This window comes from Talpa europaea (genome assembly GCF_964194135.1).
Source record: "Talpa europaea genome assembly, chromosome: 7".
Lineage (NCBI taxonomy): Eukaryota > Metazoa > Chordata > Mammalia > Eulipotyphla > Talpidae > Talpa > Talpa europaea.
Window position 1 is genome coordinate 92,184,594 of NC_140074.1, and position 17,808 is coordinate 92,202,401.

General features: G+C 50.3%; 3 protein-coding genes and 1 pseudogene across 4 annotated transcripts in view; all 4 read right to left on the reverse strand.

Moving 5' to 3' along the window:
- Positions 1-17,808, reverse strand: part of LOC311173822 (large ribosomal subunit protein eL27-like) — a 754,061-nt pseudogene that overhangs the window by 330,975 nt on the left and 405,278 nt on the right. The window lies entirely within an intron of this gene.
- On the reverse strand, positions 1,273-1,936 carry RNF227 (ring finger protein 227; the record flags this gene model as incomplete). Its single annotated transcript, XM_084238634.1, has 2 exons — positions 1,273-1,328; positions 1,429-1,936. The coding sequence occupies 2 exons, from the start codon at positions 1,934-1,936 to the stop codon at positions 1,273-1,275; spliced, it is 564 nt and encodes a 187-aa protein (XP_084094760.1).
- KCNAB3 (potassium voltage-gated channel subfamily A regulatory beta subunit 3) lies at positions 8,824-14,577 on the reverse strand (the record flags this gene model as incomplete). Its single annotated transcript, XM_084237216.1, has 14 exons — positions 8,824-8,901; positions 9,131-9,219; positions 9,391-9,511; positions 9,604-9,698; positions 9,780-9,900; positions 10,047-10,132; positions 10,366-10,452; positions 10,653-10,696; positions 10,889-10,933; positions 11,017-11,061; positions 12,634-12,713; positions 12,945-12,982; positions 13,073-13,116; positions 14,336-14,577. The coding sequence occupies 14 exons, from the start codon at positions 14,575-14,577 to the stop codon at positions 8,824-8,826; spliced, it is 1,215 nt and encodes a 404-aa protein (XP_084093342.1).
- TRAPPC1 (trafficking protein particle complex subunit 1) lies at positions 15,765-16,987 on the reverse strand (the record flags this gene model as incomplete). Its single annotated transcript, XM_084237542.1, has 4 exons — positions 15,765-15,893; positions 16,185-16,323; positions 16,667-16,737; positions 16,889-16,987. The coding sequence occupies 4 exons, from the start codon at positions 16,985-16,987 to the stop codon at positions 15,765-15,767; spliced, it is 438 nt and encodes a 145-aa protein (XP_084093668.1).

Consider the following 17,808-nt stretch of genomic DNA (forward strand, 5'->3'; position numbering starts at 1 on the left):
GTGAAATTGCAAGAGTACTGGTGAAGGGAGGGGCTATTGGAGGTAGAATGCTAAGAAAGGTATAAAAGAGGCAACATTAAGCTGAGACTCAAGAACAGGAAAATGCCTAAATACGGTTGCAGAAACTGAGCTTATACTTTCTAAGTTCACATTTTTTAATACAGAGGAAAATGAAACAATAAGCTTGCTCACAAAAATTTTAGATTTCTTTAGCAACATAATGTCACCTCAGAACCTTCACTACAACTCTCATTTATACCAACTGTGTCTGAAATAGTCCATTCAGAGATCGTGATAGCCTGTCACACCTGGACCAATGCACACGTCACCTGGGATTCTTGTTAAAATGCACATTCTGATTCAGTGAGTCTGAAGTGGAATCCTAACATTTTTGCTAGTCCTTAACTGTAATTGTACTATTTTAAGATATGTATAGGATTTCGAAATAGAATCCATGGCATGCAGTAGTTGATGTCCAATTAAGGGACACAAGTGTAAAATTTTACAATGCGAAACTTTTTTTCAATAGTGACGGTTACTCAGTGACTACAGATAACACAGATATCAAAGGCCTAAAAATTGATGCTTTTACCAAATGGCTCTCCTGTCTATCCTTGATAGGGCCTCAGATAAATGCCCTTTGAACTTTCTGATACATGCCGTAACAGATTGAGGGGAAATTCCAAAATGAAGCAAGGCTCCTAGCCTCATAAGCATCTGAACAATTTTAGGAGCACAGGACTGGATGTGGGGGAGACGGTGGGCATACCAGCAACGAGGGGGGAGAGGAGAAGGTTTATTTTTCTCAGTGCTCTTGCATGCTAGAGAAATGAGATTAGCATACACAAAAATCAGCCTCTTCTCCATTCCATCTTTTAAAAAATTTTCAAGCCATTGACAGAATTGCTAAAATGGGACCCGTTGTTCCCACACACCAGAGCTGCTCTGGACAAAAGCCAAAGTCACAGCTAAGGAAACAGTCTGTCTTCTTCCCACGGAAACGTCGACTTTGTTTCTGTCATCCCTGGGCCACTCCATCCTGAATATGTAAGACTGGCACAGTCAGTAGATGGGGGCGAGAATGTCTAGGAGCTTCCCCAGCTCAGTATCAACAACCTCCCAGGGCGTTCCCTCCTGCCCTAGGCTTAACTGCCTCATCAGTGCCAATCCGGATTGTGAGGGGGTAGCCTTGGCATCAGCCCCCCTGTTCTAATGCACGCCCCGAGAATGCAGCTCCCACCTTCCTTCTGCCGTAGCTTCTGGGTGCCTCCGTCACAGCGTGCAGCGAGTCATGTGGGCAAAGTCCTTGATCTCCGGACAGTACAGCACTGGGGAAAAGAAGGCGGGTTAGTGGCAGCTGGAAGTTGCCTCCGGGGCGCTCCCTCCCACGCCTCAGCCGCGGCAGCCCCCGGGGGGTCGGCCGCTCACCGTTGCTAGGCAGCGGGCGCCGCCAGCGGCGCGCGGGCGCCAGCACCCGGTCCCAGAGCCGCCGGAACGCGCGCCAGCCCGCGCTCCGGGGCCCCGCCCCCTTCTCGCTCGCCTCCTCCCCGTCTTCGACGCGGCCGCTCTCCCGGACCCGGCCGCCCGCCTCATCCGGATCGCAGTCGGCCAGTGCTTTTTTCTCCAACTGCGACCACAAATCCGGGTCGACGGCGACTTCTGTCACGCCGCCGCGCGGGAGCGGGGTGAGCGCGCGGCAGAAGGGGCACGTGACGACGCGGCGCAGGCGCACCACGCGCGCGGCCGCCCCGCCGCCGTCGCCGCGCGCCGCCAGCTCGCGCAGGCAGGCCGTGCAGAGCGTGTGGCCGCAGCGGGCGCGCGCCGTCCCGGGCAGGCGGCGGGGCGCGCGGCCCCCGAGGTTGAAGGGCCGGTAGCAGATGTTGCAGTCCAGCTCGCTCCGCTCCGGGAGAGACGGCACTTTCACCAGGAGCTGCATGGTGTCCGGCGGCCACTCAAGGGCGTCGCTAACGCGGTCGGCTCAATAGACAGAACGTACTGACCCTCTCTGTGGCCCGGGTCGCGTCCTGGGGCCGGCGCCGCGGCCTCTCGCCCCTTTTAATAGTGGGACTCCGCCCTTTGAGGCGCGACGCGGTGGTCAGGTCGCTCCCCGCCGTGGCATGCATGGGGGCGGTGGAGGCGCGAGGCCGGGAATACCAGTGATGGCGAAGCCCTCAGCCACTGGCACAGGTTTCCACAAACCCACGGGCCAGGTCACACTCCTACACGGCCCCACCCAAGCAGCCTTCCGGGGCCAATGACACTGCCCATCCTGCCCAATCTTTAAAAGGGCGCCTGGACGTTGGGATGGGTGCTTCCTGGCTTTAACGTCTCATTCTCTCCTCAACTCTATATACGAGCTCCGTGTGTTCTTCTAAGACTGGCTGGCCAAATTTCATGCTCCCCAAAATGCTCAACTCCTGCTGATAGCTCAGTCTAAGCAGGGACTTGGATTCCAGGACCATGGCCTTAGGAATGATGGGAATCCTTTCCTTCCAGAGTAGCCAGGCCTAGACACCCACACACCATGATGGTTGCAGCAAAGCAGCTCAGCATGAGCCCTGACTCAGGGGTCTGACTTCCTGCACAAGTAAACAGGACATAGTACCCACGACCCACATTCCCTCGTGGTGCCACACCTAACCCCCAGCTGCCTCCTCACCCTCCTCCTGAACCTGCAGTGCAGGTTCTGTTGTAGAGGGTCACAGCCCAGATTCTAGAGCCAGCTGGATGGAGTTCAAATCCTAACCACCACTTACTAGTTGTGACATTTCGAGCAAGTTACTTAATTTCTCTGGGCTTGGTTTCCTCATCTATAAAATGTAGATAATAATAGGGGCTGAATGAATTTATATATTCAGATGCTTAGAATGATGCCTAGCACACAGTAAACACCACACATCAGTTTCTTTATTATCCTGTGCCTCAGCCTATATTGTGTTCACTTTAACTTCTCAGTGTCCAACATTTTCAACACCCGTCTTTCTTAGTCAGTACAAGATGGACTTCTCTACATCCATGTCATTTACTGACTTTAACAGGCAATTTTTAAAAACTAAATTGTTTAAGCCATAGAGGATACTCTTTTGTCAGGAGGAATGCCATGATTTTTGTAAGGAAACATTGCAGAACTTCTGAGTTGTAATGCAGTCATGGTCACTTGGGGTAAGCTAATATTCCAGTAATGCTGTCATAATTGAAAACTTTTTTGGAACTTCTCTTTGGAATGGTATTCAGAGATCTCATGTCTTTTAATATCTTCAGTTGATCGTATATCTTTTAAGGTGGATGTAATTATAGAATGCTACCAAAGCATCCAGCCAAAACCACTCTTAAGTGCCAGACCTGTATATCTGCTCAAGTTACTTTTATGTTTATCTTCAAGAACCCAAACTGATGATCTCTGTGTACAAGCAACATCTCTTCCAGTGTTTCCTACTTTTTTCTTTATCCATTTCCTAGTGAAAGTGGAATTAAAATGACCTCAGATTCCTAAGCTACACAAAACTTATCTAACTTTTCTTTGAGATTTGCTTTCACAGACACAACACAGCCTGGGTTCTTATCAACAGATGATGCAAGCTAAATGTGTACAGAGATATATGACCTTCAACAAAACCTCAAGCCAACCAAAACTGACAGAGCTCCAACATGGAACTGAAAATGATAGGAGTGACCCATCACAAAATTTACAACTCCACTTATCTGAGAGAGAGAGAGAGAGAGAGAGAGAGAGAGAGAGAGAGAGAGAGAGAGAGAGAGAGAGAGAGAACCCTCTTCATTCTTCTCCATGTATAGACTGCTCTATAGCCAATAAAATTCAGTCAAATCCACATTCCTTTGCCTAACCTGCCAATAAAATTTAACTCCTGTTCTCAACCCTGCTCCCCCCAAATAAATATAAACCTCTTCCCTTTCCTAGATGGGGCATATTTGTGTTTTCTTCCTGCCACCTTGCCAGTCAACTTGTAAAAAAAAAAAAAAATTAAAATAAAAAAAAAACCTCTTCCTTTTCTCAAAACCTAGTGTCACATTAATTGACTGCTGTGCATATGAGCAGCAATAAGCCCGTGGCTCAACACTAGGTCCCTCCCTGTTCTCACCTTCCTTTACCAACTTATCACCAACCCTTATCACCAACACTGTGCCTCCTGAATATCTCTCTAAGTCACCAACTTCTGTCCTCCTCTAGTACACCACCCTAGTCCAAGCTGCCACCATGTCTTGCTTAGACCCTGGTAGCCTCTGACCAGTCTGCATGCTTCTCTCCACACTACTTACAACGATCTTTCTAAATCACAAACCCAATCATGTCCTACCATACACCCCTTCTTAAAGCATCTTAAAACTCCCATTTGAAGCCTTTTAATGGGGTGGTAATTGTTAGCCGCAAACTCCTATGCAATGTGATTTTGCTACTTCCCCCATGAAGAACTATTTACTATGGCTTGAATGTGGGCTCACCTTGTTACTTGCTTCGATCAACAGACTGGGGCAGGAGTGATGTGTGAATTCTGGAGCCTAGTCTTTCAGAGGCCTTGCAGTTTCTGCCTTTGTCCATTTGAAACACTGCCCTGAAACCACCGATAAGGAAGTTCACTGGCAGATAAGGCCACATGGAGGAGAACTGAGGAGCCCCAGCCAGTGGCCAGCACTGATAGCACTGACGACGGTGAGGTCATCTTAGATTTTCTTTCTAATTGACTTACTCACTGAATGTAGCTACGTGAATGAGCCCAGGTGAAAAGAGCAGAGGAAATCCCTAGCCAACCCACAGAATCATGAAAAAAAAAAAAAAACAACCAAAAACCAGTAGTTTACATGGGTAAAAGTCTCAGCGCTGTTCATTCACATTGGCATGTATTTGAGCCTCAGCCAGGGAGCTGACCCACACGGCGTGCAGCAGATCTTTCCTGTCTTGCCCACTGTTCCCCTCAGCAGTGTATTTTAGTGGGTCCGCCTGTTCTGCTCCCCACTCTGTCTCTGGTGAATCCTCTCACCCCCCCCAACACCTCTGGCCTACACCCCAGTTCGTGTATGCATAAATAAATAAATATTTTTTTAAAGTTTAAAAATGTTGTATCAAGGGTCTCCCTGGTGGTCTAGGGGTTAAGTCTCAGCTCTATCACCACTACAGCCTGAGTTTGATCTCCAGCCATGGAGCTAACCCACATGGCGCAGCAGACCTCTCCTGTTTCATCCGCTGCAGTGTATTTCAGTCAATCTGCTTGTTCTGTTCCTCACTGTCTCTGGTGAATCCTCTCCCCACCCCACCCCCACCTCTGGCTTATGCCCCAGTTCTTATAAGCAAAAATAAAATAAAGAGATTCAAGATATATTTTTTAAAAAGTAGTGTCAAATCACTGGATTTTTTTGGTGATTTGTTATGTATCAATACATATAGGGTAGAGCATTTCATATTGTCCTTAGGAGAAAGATACTATAAAACGTGCTAACAGTTGTTTTATGTTCTGAACCTACCCATGTCTCACATTCTGCTTCCATTCGCTTTATTTTTTTTTTTTTAATAGAGGCATGTTTTATTTATTTATTTATTTGCTTGTTTGTTTGCTTTGTTTATACATGCACTGGGTACAGCCAGAAGTGCGGGAGGGTGAGAGAATTCACCAGAGCCAGAGCGGGGAGCAGAGCAGGCAGAAGGACCGAAGTACACTGCTGAGGGGAGCAGCAGGCGGCAGGAGAGGTCTGCGCGCCATGTGGGACCCTCCTCCAGTGGCCGGGGAGCAGCCGGGGATCGAACCAGCGCCGCAGAGGTTGCGGGCAGCTTCGCATCCCAGCGCTCAACAGCTGCGCCACCGGGGAGGCCCCCTTCCATTCGCTTTAAACATTCTGCTTTGGAGCCTGTTGGCTTGCATCTTCCTTCCTGTCACAAGGCTTTCAAGTATTCATTACCCCTAACCCTCTTGCTTTCACCTTCCCCTCAGTGCAGCCTCACCAAGTCAAATACTCTTTGCAGACTCTAGTAACAACACATTTTTTTCCTGTGGACTTAGAAAGCTAAAGTTTGTGTTTGGGGGTTTCCCCCATCTGTAAGCTCCATGAAGATTTCTTCACCATTGCACCCCTGTGCCATACTATAGTAGGACTCCATCAATACTAGCTAGACTACTGAATGATGTGAGTGGTAAATGAGGTGTGACAATAAAGGAAGATTTCTCAGGTGGAGTTTCTAAACTGCCTCTCAAGGGAATTCTGTGAGGAGTTTTTTTAAATAATTTGAGCAATGGGGGAGGCATCATTAAAATAAGTGCATAACCTTCCATGTTATTTTTGCACTTATTGAAGGAGAGTACTATTTTGAATTTATAAATTCTTGTATGTTTGTTACAGAGTAACTAATCATAGTTTAGTCATACATTTTCCCTCTTTGTTTCCTCCACGGTGTTCCAAAACGAGTGGGAGAGGAGAGGAGTGGATGTAAGTACTCATTAGTTGATCCCGTTGCTTGCTAATCCAGTAAATGGCATGCTGCTGACTTTTCTCTCTTGGAAATTGAATTTTACTCCGCTCTCTAAGCTTCAGGATCAAGGAAGGGTGAGGGTGAGGAAAAGGGAAATGGTGAGGTTGTATTTTAAGGAAGACAGAGCTCAACCTTTTTCTGCTTTGTGACCTTTAAATGTTAACTTTCCACCCACTTTCTGTCCCAGGGAAAATCAGAGTCCTTTGGGGAAGAATAACTATCTGACATAACCCCAATTGCTTTTCCTTTCTGCCACCCTCACACCTAATCTTTCACTTGTTTTCTTTTTTTTTTTTTAAAGTATTTTGAAATTCCATCTTTATTTATTTATTTATACATACAAGCACTGGGTACAGTCAGAAGCACGGGAGGGCGGGAGAATTCACCAGAGCCAGAGCGGGGAGCGGAGCAGGCAGAAGGACCGAAGTACACTGCTGAGGGGAGCAGCGGGCGGCAGGAGAGGTCTGCGCGCCATGCGGGATCCTCCTCCGGTGGCCGGGGAGCAGCCGGGGATCGAACCGGCACTGCAGAGGCTGCGGGCAGCTTCACAAGCCAGCGCTCAACCGCTGCGCCACCGGGGAGGCCCTCACTTGTTTTCTTTTAAAACAATAACTCCTTGCCCGATCATCTCAACTACAGAATGCTTTTCACTTTACCTCTCCTTCACCAAATCCCAAGTGCTCCTCAGAGCAGTGCCTCCCACTCACCCACAAGAAAATCTCTCAGATAGTTCCTTGGCATATGTGTGGGTATCAGGCTAGAAGGAAATGAGAAGTAGAAGACAAAAAGTGTGGCTAATATAATTTTAAAAACAAAACAAGGTCAGAGGGAGAAGCAATAAAACTATGAAGCCAAATCTTTGGCGTTGAAAAAACATGACCAGGGCCTCCCCGGTGGCGCAGCGGTTGAGCGCTGGGTTGCGAAGCTGCCCGCGGCCTCTGCAGCGCCGGTTCGATCCCCGGCTACTCCCCGGCCTCCGGAGGAGGGTCCCACATGGCGCGCAGAACTCTCCTGCCGCCCGCTGCTCCCCTCAGCAGTGTACTTCGGTCCTTCTGCCTGCTCTGCTCCCCGCTCTGGCTCTGGTGAATTCTCCCGCCCTCCCGTGCTTCTGACTGTACCCAGTGCATGTATAAACAAAACAAACAAACAAATAAATAAATAAATAAATAAGCATGCCTCTATAAAAAAAAAAAAAAGAAAAAAAAAAAGAAAAAAAAAAAGAAAAAACATGATCAAGTGAAGGAAGGAAGAAAACTAGGGCCTTGGGGTATCTGATGTCTGGGTCCTTGATGATATTCAATAGTAGTGACCAGGAGCAGGATGTCTGAGTCACGAAGGTCGATGAGTAATGGAGAGAAAGCTGGCACTGATGAATTCTAATCACAGCAGGTAGAGGGCCAGACCTGAGACTGAGATGCTAAGATCCTAACTTCCCAACCCCTGCAACTTCAGACACAATGAGTGAGGATCAAGCTGAGATTTTATTTACAGTTCCCTGGGAAGGCTTACAGAAAAGGGGCCATCATTATTGCTTTAATATTATTGCCAGGAGGAAGATTGGAGTCCTCCACTGCCAGGTAGGAAGTTCTGCTCAAGGTGCAAATGTCTATCCCGGTCTCTGCAGTGACGTGAAGGCTGTCACTGTTTCCTGCAAAGCATGGTCCAACTTTGTTTTCCAAGGGCCACCCTGGCCAGTTTTTCCAGGGTTTATGCTTCTGCCACCTGTGTCCATCCTACCCCCTCTTAGCAAGAACAAAGTACTGGCTCCAGTTCTCCTTGTTAACCCTCCTCCACCTCCTGGCTGGGAGGCAGGGTCCTGGTTTCCCCGAAGATTATCATTTACTGCTAGCCAGGACCAGCCTGGCTTCCTTTGTAGCATACAGTGTAAAAGCCCTGTTTCCTTTGTCACAGATGACATTATAGCTCACTTATTGGATTATCCCATGAAGACATTTCAGGGGCTATTTCTGACGTACTCAGCATGTTTCTTATATCTGCCTTTTCTTTCCTTTTTTTCTGGGCCTTGGCGATTGAGGAAAGAGAGAAGGGAGCGAGACCGGGTGGCGGAGAGGGTCGGCCCAGTAGCTCATGCCCGGGATTAGCAAGAAGGCCTAGGAGAACGCAGCTGTGGGCGGCGCACTACTTTTCCTCTCAAGCCCCAGTGCGGAAGGATATGGCTTTGTTCATGCGAATCGCTACTCGAAGCCGGGACTCGTTAGTGGGCGGGGCCCCCCTATCTCTGGCCGCTGCGTGGAGGGATCCGGAGCGGGAAGGAGGCAGCTGCGGGGAAGCGGTTCTTCAGGGTTGCAGCAACTCCGGGTTTCGGTCCCTGCGCCCCCAACGGACTATTTTTTGCAATGTGGTTTGTTCCCTAGGAGCCCTTCTATCTCCGTCACCGTCTGCGGGGTCAGCTGGCTCAGAACCTGGAGAAGAATGTGGTGGAGGAGAGTACAGTACATGCTGGGTTACTGACAAAGGACAAGAAGTTGGAAGATGGGGGAGCAGCATAGCAGGGCCAGGTGGCCAGAAAAAGAGTAGCCTGGTGGCCTGCCTGGCCTTGGCGCCCTGGGACCTTTCATCTGCAAGAGCGAGGACACTGTAGTGGGTGACCTCAAGGGGTTGGAGATGGGCTCAGCTTTTGAGCCAGCTCACCTGCAGAGCGCCCAGATGTTCTATCAGCTGCTCTGCACTTGACACCCCCAGCAAAACGGAGCTGACACCTTCACTGCGGAGACACCAGGCTGGGGCCAGAAGAAGAAAAGGAAAAGAGAACTAATGGGGAACACTGAGTACAGAGACTTCAAAAGTGTCTCTGAGAAAGAGGTTCCTCCTAAAGACAAACCAGGCTTAGGTAGGTTTGGGGTCATCTCAGGAGGAGACAAGGCCCCTTGATGGCCCTGGCAGTGTCTCACCAATAGCAAGCTGGGCCACAGTACAGCCCAGCTGGTGAGCGATGGGGAGAAGGTCCATGACTTTGGCTTGTTGCTTCTTGCCATCCTCACTCTGCACTTTGTCCTTGAGCCATTGATAGCCCTGGAGGCCAAGGAGAATGAGCAAAAGACAACTTACTCCCTGCCCTCCACCCCCAGCAGCCCAGATAGTCATCCTGAGCACAGAGATCTCACCTTGATGGTGGCCCTAGAGGTATCTGGAACTCGCCCATCATACTTGCTAGTGATCAGGCCACAGGCCACAGGGGACCAGGTGACTGAGCCAACACCTAAGAGAAAGGTGACTGAATGTGGGAAAAGTGATTGAGGTGATGAGGCGGAGGGAAAGGTAGGGCTGGGGTGCTGCTAACCAATCTTGTGGTAGAGCTCTGGCAGCTGCATCTCGACCTTCTCCCTCTGAAACAGATGGTGTTCAGCTTGTTCACACACTGGAGGAATCAGATTGAACTGCCTGGCCATGGAGTAGGCCTCCTGGGTTGCAGTGGGGAAGAGATGGGGTCAGAGCACTCCTTCCATTTTTTTCCACCTCCCCTCCACCTGCAGAGTGGGGTTTGGAGTGGCCATGTGAAAAGTGGGACTCTGTTGTGGGGCAGGTAGAAGTAGGGTGGCATACTTACCATGATCTCTGCAGCTCCCCATCGGGATGTCCCCCAGTATAGGGCTAGGCCCTGGTTGATGACGTAGGTCATGGCTCTCACAATCTCTAGGCACATGGGAGAGGGAGAGCCTCACTATCAGACCCCCAGAATTCAGGGCTCCAGAGCTGCAGGCCTCTGCCTGGGGCTGTCTATCTGCTCTTCTCCCTCCCTGTCCAAGCCCCAGAATGTGAGCCTCTGTAGAGCCTGGGAAGATTTCCGAGCAGGGCTGGCTCCCTACTGAGGGTTTGAGGAAGTGCTCAGTTTTTAAGGACTGTCAGGGCTGGGATGCTGCCTTTACCTTCCATAGGGCTATTAGGATCTGAGCGATTGGCAAAGACTATGTCCACATATCCCAGCTGGAGGCGTTCTAAGGATCCTCGCAAACCTGGGGTAGGGATGGAGAGAACGAAAGCACCTCAACTTCAGTTTTCTAAGAATTCAGACCTTACCTCCTTGCCATAGCCATCTAAAACCCAGCTCCCTTAATTCAAATTCAAAGCCTCTGACCCAGAGCCTCAGAAAATATTCCCACCTCCTCTGTTTTCCACACCCAGCCACTTCAGGTTCCCAGCCTTTAGCTCTCACCCTCAATGATGTGTTTGCGGCTCAAGCCTCGCTCAGTTTCTGCTCTGTAGGAAAAGGCAAGTCAAAGATGAGGTGTGACAAAGGTAAGGGACCAGGACTGGCTTGGTACCATGAGGAAGTGGAATTGAACAATTCCTCAGAGGCAGTTGTACGCCTGGCAGTTGCACAGCTGTCCCCACTCCCATTCCATGCAACTGCACACGCTCTCTGTGGATCTATAGTGGGCAGGCACTTACTGTCCTCCCCAAAAAATCTTGGTGGTGATTACATAGCTTGATCTCCTGGAGAAAGAAAAAAATGGAAGAACCAGCAAGAAGGATTTTTCGATGACCATGTCCCCAGTATCCTCTCAAAACAGTCTTACCTCCATCCTTTGCTCTTGAGGATGTTGCCAAGGGTTCTTTCAGCCCTGGAAGAAAGATAATGCAGAAGCACTGACCCATCCAAAGTGGAACAGTTCCCTTCCCCTCCTGCCTGTTGCCTTTAACTAATTTCCTCTCTTGTAGAGCATAAACTAGGAGCCCATTGGGTTGTCAGTCCCATCCTGGACTAAATAAGAGGGGGTCCCAGAACTAGGAGTGTAATCCTATAGTTTTTATTCACTCAGGAAATACAAATTATGCATCAACTATGTACTAAGTTCTAGTTCTATTCAGAATAGAACTAGTTCTACCATATTCAGTTCTATGCTGAGCGTATAGCATAGGATGAGGGGAAAGAGACAGACAGCTGTAGTGGAACCAGGGAGGACACTAAGTTATCTGGTCATGTCTTGCCCTCTCCACTTCTTTGAGTCTGCAAAATCCCATCCATCCTCCAATCTTAGCTTTGATTCTGCCTCATTTTATGGAAATTCTGATTGCCATAGTCTGTGGTCAGTCATCTTGTCAGCTTTAGTAGCTCTTACCAGTTATGCAATTCTTTGGCATTTAAGTATTAGCTAACGTGTAAAGTCTTAAGTTGTTATGGTGGACTGTTACATGTTTTACTGTTAACCTTTCATAGCTCCCTGTCTTTTGGGTTGGTTTGTTTAGCCATTTAGACTGTGAACTTTTAAAAAAAAAAGATTTATTAATTTATGCATACAAGAACTGGGGTACAGACCAGAAGAGTGGGAGGTGAGAGGATTCACCAGAGACAGAGTGGGGAATAGAACAGGCAGGTTGACTGAAATACACTGCTGAGGGGAGCAGCAGACGGGTCAGGAGAGGTCTGCTGCACCATGTGGGTAACTCCCTGGCTAGGGATCCAACTCCGTGCTGCAGTGGCTGCGGAAGTTTTATAGGTTGTGTCTTAACCCCTTAGGCCACCAGGGAGGCCCTAGACTATGAACTTTATGAGTGCATGTTGATGTCGACTCACTAGCAGATCCTGCTCTGTCTGTGTTAGGTTCTTTGTAGATACTTAGGTGACATGGGAAGAGCAAGACAAGTTCCATGGAAGGAGCAACTTCTCAGTTGAACAGGGAATATGACCACATAAGCCAGTAATTGATTAACAGTGTCAGAGAGCAGTATAGACTGTTTTGGGAGCTGAGGAATGTTGTGATCAACTTCAGGGAGTTGGGCAAAGGCCTCTTGGAAAAGCTGACATTTGGACCAAGTCTTAAAGATGAGTAGAAGAGTTTGCCAGAGAAGAGACAGCGGTAGGTCATCTCAGGTTTTGGCTAATTTCAGTAGGAGCCATGGGTGTGATGTGATGTGGTATACTTGAAAAAACTGCTTTGTAATCCTCACAGAGTTGCACATAACTGACACCAGGATATAGCTGTTTCATTTTGACTGCATAGTATGTCCATTGCCCTCTAAACTGGAGATGGATTGATGTGGAACTACAGTTCCCATAATGCTTTGGGGCCCACTGGCTGAAAGATTGGAAATTAGTGTTTGCAGAATTCCCAGGGTTGTCTAGAGGAAAAACAAGAAGCCCTGATGTTCTCATCCTTCCAAATATAACTTAGCTCTTTCACCCCGGTCCTTACTTTCCTGCTGCATATACTTCGGCAGTGTCAAACAGGTTTACACCATGTTCATAGGCTACTGTCAGCACATCCTCTGCTGTCTGGGGAGGTGAGAGAAAAGTTGAAGATCAGCCACTGGTTCCTTAATTACCTCCTTCACTGCATGCTCACCAATCATACCTCAGGCCCGGTTTCCACGTTCTTCCTCATCCCTCCAGCCTTAGGTGCACAATGCTACATGCTTATTGTCTAAACCCCTATCCAAGTCCATTTCCTCCCTTTTCTGGTCCCCTCAGATCCCCTCATCCTGTTCATAGTCCCATCACTTATACCTCATCTGAGATCTGAGAACCAAATGTGACCCAGGTTCCTGCAAGAGAAAAGTCAGGCAGATGAAAACCGCTGGAGGCAACCCATGAAAGAATGCATATTTCCTTAATTCCTATACTTTCTAACTCACCTAGGCCAAGACAGGATACCCGAAGACCAGACTTTCCTAGGTTCCTGCAGGAAACAGAAGCATCAGGAAGGAGTATGTCCATTAGGGACACAAATTCTCAGCCCTCATCTTTTCAAGCCTTCAGGGTGTCTCAGTCCAGAGAATTTGGCAATGCTATACCCATAGCATTAGTGAACAAATAAATGACTGTTCTGGAGTCACTGTCCATGCCTCTTTTCCCTTCTATCACATTGAAGATGTACTGCCTGATTTGTGTTTCTTCTCAGTAGGGGGCTCATTGTTTGAATTATCTCTGGAATGTAAGGAGTAGGGGGCCCGGGAGGAATTGAATGGCTGGTTGTGATGAGTTTGTAAAAATAGACCCTCAGAGGATATGCTAGAGGGCAGACACCAGATTAGAAGGGGTAAACCAAGTCAAATTCAGGCACTCAGGCAGGCAAGGCTTTTAGATTGGCTAGCCAGATGGACCTCCAGTAAAGGCAGGTAGGAAACTTGGGTGTGGAAAGCCTGATTCCCCTTCTTTCTCTCTCCTATTCCTCTGCTTCTGTTGACTTGTTAAGTCTATCTCTGAACCAGAGTTCCCTCCTTCCAAGACCACCCACCCAAGCAAAGGGAATAAAATTCCCCAATTGACAAAGTCAGGTAAGGTCAGGGACCTCTGCTCACTCCCAAGTAGGAGCCCCCTCCCTCTACTGCAAGTTCTGAAAGCTCAGCTATTCCCTGTGATAGTCAATTACATTTCAGTTCATCTACACCTGGCTCTGTTCATCAGCATCTTCTCCGCAAGACCCTGTCCTTCTAATGGCCCAACTTCCCACCCTACCAAGAGAGGTCACAGAAATCTGGACCCTGGGGCAGGAGGGGGCAATATCTGGGTCAGGCACCCTAAGCAGGCCAGAGTGAGAAGCTATTTTCTTCCCAGGACACCAACCCAAGGACACTCTATTGGGAGGGAGGGTTGGGGGGATGCTGCCTGAGATCCTGCATTCCTGGCCTTCCTGGGGCTACGGAGGGGAGCTCAGGAGCTTCCCCTAGGTCTGACAGGATACAGCCAACCTTGGCAAACTTGATTCTTTCATAGTCAGGGTTATTGATGGAGACCAGGACAGCAACGAAGTAAGGGAGTGCCAGTGAAGGGAAGAAGAGATGGAAATGAGCCGGAACCTTCTTAGCAAAGTTTGAGGGGGTCTGGCAGCATCCCGGGAAGACTCAGGGGTCAGGAAAGGGGAGCAGATGCGGTAGGCTGCCCGGCCACCCCCATACCTGTATTTCATGCCAGTGCCTCTGCCGGTGCTCTCTCGGAGGGCCCCAGCGGGAGCTGGGGGTCGGGGGACCAGTGCGGTCCGGCCCTTGGGGCCCGATCCTCCTCCCCCGGGAGGATTCCCATGTCCCCCGCCGGCCGGCCCGCCATTACCGCCCCCGGGGGCCGGCCGGGGTCCACACAGACGGTCCTCACTGCTCCGGCTGCGAAGGTTCTGTTCGGTACACGCGATAGACACCTGCATGCCGGCCGGTCAGGAAGGGGAGGGGGCTCTCAGGGGGCGGGAGGAGGAGGGAAAGGGAAGCCCGAGAGCAGACACCCGGGGGTGTAGTGGCGCGAACCCTAGGAGAGCGGGAAGGTTGAGGAGGCTGCGGCGGGAGCAGCCAGCAGGATCGGGCCCGCGGGGGCGGGTTGCTGGAGGTCGCTGGGTTTGCGGCGGGAGGGGAGAAACGCGGGAGGCGCGGGAAGTGGAGATACTCGGATACCGGGTTACTGGTGCCGGGAGGAGGAGGAAATGGATGAGGGTAAAGGTCAAGAGCGATCTTCGGAGGTCGGGACCCAGGGACGAGGGGGGCGAGAGAGATGCCACCTCACCCCCTAACCGCAGCGGGACCGCTAGGCTCCCAGCCGCGTCGGCAGCTGGCCCAGCTAATCAACATGCAGGCACCGCCCTCTCATTTGCATAGACTCCCGCCTCCCAGCCAAACCTGCCGCTCATCTGCATAAGCCCCGCCTTCAGAACGCTTCTCCTTGAATAGTCTGTGTACTCAGAGAAGCCAGAAAGCAGAATCCAGAGGGTGGTTTTCGCATATTCTGGGACCCCAGGCAACGGCGTTCCTTCAGCCAATCGGGGAACGATTTTGTCCCCCAGAAGGCGTTCAGCAAAATCTGGAAACCTTCTGACTTTCACAACCGGTGCCGGGAACTTGTCACCAGCATGTAGCAGTGATTATTGGCCAGAAAAGGCACAGGATGCCCTCCCTTCTCCACTCTCCTCCACCCCATCAGCACAAAGAATTATCCATCCCAAAATATCAAGAGTGCTGCTGTTGAGAAACCTATGGACAAGGATGTCTCTTTGCAGGTTCCGGGGGGATGTGGACACCCTGGTTCCTGTTTTGAGTGAGGCTGTACCCCAACCAAATACTCAAACTGACACGCTCAGTGGCAGGTTACAAAAAGTTTATTTTGTACTTCTTGCAGTCAAATAGGGGATAAAATTGGAGAAAGGGCCTGGTTTGGAGATGTAGGGACTACAATAGGCTTCCTTTCCGTGACTGGGAGGGCACCAGGCTGGTTTTAGGCTGTAGCCCCAAAAGGGCTGCAAGAAGGGTTGGGGAAGGGAGGAGGGGCTGCTGGCATTGGAGTCCCTCAGGTAAAATGAGTTAAGAAAAACAGGGATTCTCCTAAGGGTGAGGTAGGGTGCTTTCTTCAGCCAGCTCTGGCGGAGAAGAAGGGCAGAGAGCGGACGTAGGAATCCAGTCGGGAGCGGAAAAGCTCACTTTGCACAGTTTGGCCCAGTGGGCACAGGGGATTCTTCACCACCAGCTCCACGTACAGCTATGGAGAGGGAGGATGTTAGAACCAGGTTTTGTATACTTCTTGTTTTCAATCCCAAACCCAGTATAATCTCAGTGGTTTGGTGAATAGACAAGGATTAAGGGGTGGAAGGCAAGCACTTCATGAGAAGAAAGTGATGTTTAAGGACCTAACGGGTTCTGAGAAAACTTTGACTTAAGTAGAAATACACTGCAGTGATATTAGGGCAGGAAAGCTGAAGGAGTCTTGGGAGCTCTAAGTGGCCAGTTATTGAGGAGCTCTGGGAGAAGGGTCCCAAGGGCTAGCACTGACCGCACTGTAGATGTGGTGCAGCACATCTCGGATAGGTCCCACACCCAAGTCAGTATTCATGACAACCTTGATCCCAGTGGGTGTCTCGTAGTAATGGAGTTTGTAACGGCTAGTTTGGAAGGCCAGGAAGCCGTCCTTCCTGCAGAGATAAGATGATAAGGAATGGGAGCAGCATTTCCCCAGGATACTTCTGGTCCCCTCCAGGTCCATTCTGTCTTCTCTAAACATATTTGTAGGCACCCGGTTGAGTAAAGACATCTCCCATATTCACCCCTCAAATTAGCTCTGGCCACCCAACCTATCTTTTGATCTTCCCCTCTGCCAGTTACTGCCAGCTCCTGCACTCTCGCTCCATACTCAGGTTCTCTAAGTCGCCTTCCCCTTTGGGGCCAATGTCCCCTCCACTTCGGAAAGTTCCCCCCACTCCCAAATACCCAACGTTAGCCCTTCTTCCCTCAATGCCTCCCTTTGACGCCGCGTACATGTCTAGCGGGGACATCTTGCTGACAAACGAGCGGATAGAGAAGAGCATCCCGTACATCAGCTTGTACTCCTGGAGGGAGAGGGGCAGAGTTAGTTCTCGGTTGCTGAAGGAGGCGGGGTAGGGATGGGAACCAGCCGGGGGTTGGAGACAAGGGGCTGGACTGAACTATGTGCGCCTGGACACGCGAGGTGACCCGGGTTGCGCGAGGCCCTCTCGTCACCTCCTCCTTGGGGATCCCTGCTTGCTTCTTGCGATGCCACTCGCTGTAATGCAGACACACTCCATTCCGGTCAAACAGGTACAGGTTGTGGACAGTCATCTGCAGGATGAGAGTGTGAACCTCGCTCCGGGACTGCCCACACTCGGTGGGCTCGGTTCTCGATCCCGTGTCCCTTCAAATAGGCAGAGCGCCCCCTCCTCCGGGACTCACCGGAACTGCTCCGGGTTGCCCGTCTCCAGGCACTTCCGGTTTCCGTGGCGCCCCGCCCCACCCCTCTGTGGCAGCGGAGCTGTAACTCCGCCCCAATACTTAGCCAATCCGTGGTCGCCCGAGCTGCGCACGCGCGCCCAGGCTCCCCGGCTCTGGAATCTGAGCGGCTCTGAGTTTGGCTTCCAGGGCTGGTGACGTCATCTAGGCGAGCGAGGCGGCGCTGCGGAGGGTGGGCGGGAGGCTGCCAACGGTTTTGAGTGTAGGAAAGGGCAAAAGAGGGGGCTTTTTTGGTCTTCCCGGACCAGCAAAACTGGAGGTGTGGAGAATAGGCGGAACGTGGTGATCGGGATAGAGGATCCAGGCGCGGCTTCAGAGCGGTGTACTTTTTAGGGACCTCTGAGAGCGTTCGCGAGGTTTCTTTTGCAGGAGGGAGGGAGGGAGGGATTCCAGAGAGCTGTGCTATGGCTTTCTTCACTGGAGAAGTGTGAGGGGCTACACACTTAGTTGATTCTGGGTAGAACTGGTGCTTAGTCCGAGGGGTATGGGAAGGTGGGGAGTGTGAGGTTTCTGCTTCTCTGAGATTGGAGCCGTTTGAGGGGCAAATAAGGCAGCTGGACGGAAATTAGGCCCCTATTGGATCTGGGTCCTCTTCACTTTGCACGTTTTCGATGTTTGAACTTGAAAGATCGGTTGATCAGAGATAATCTGCA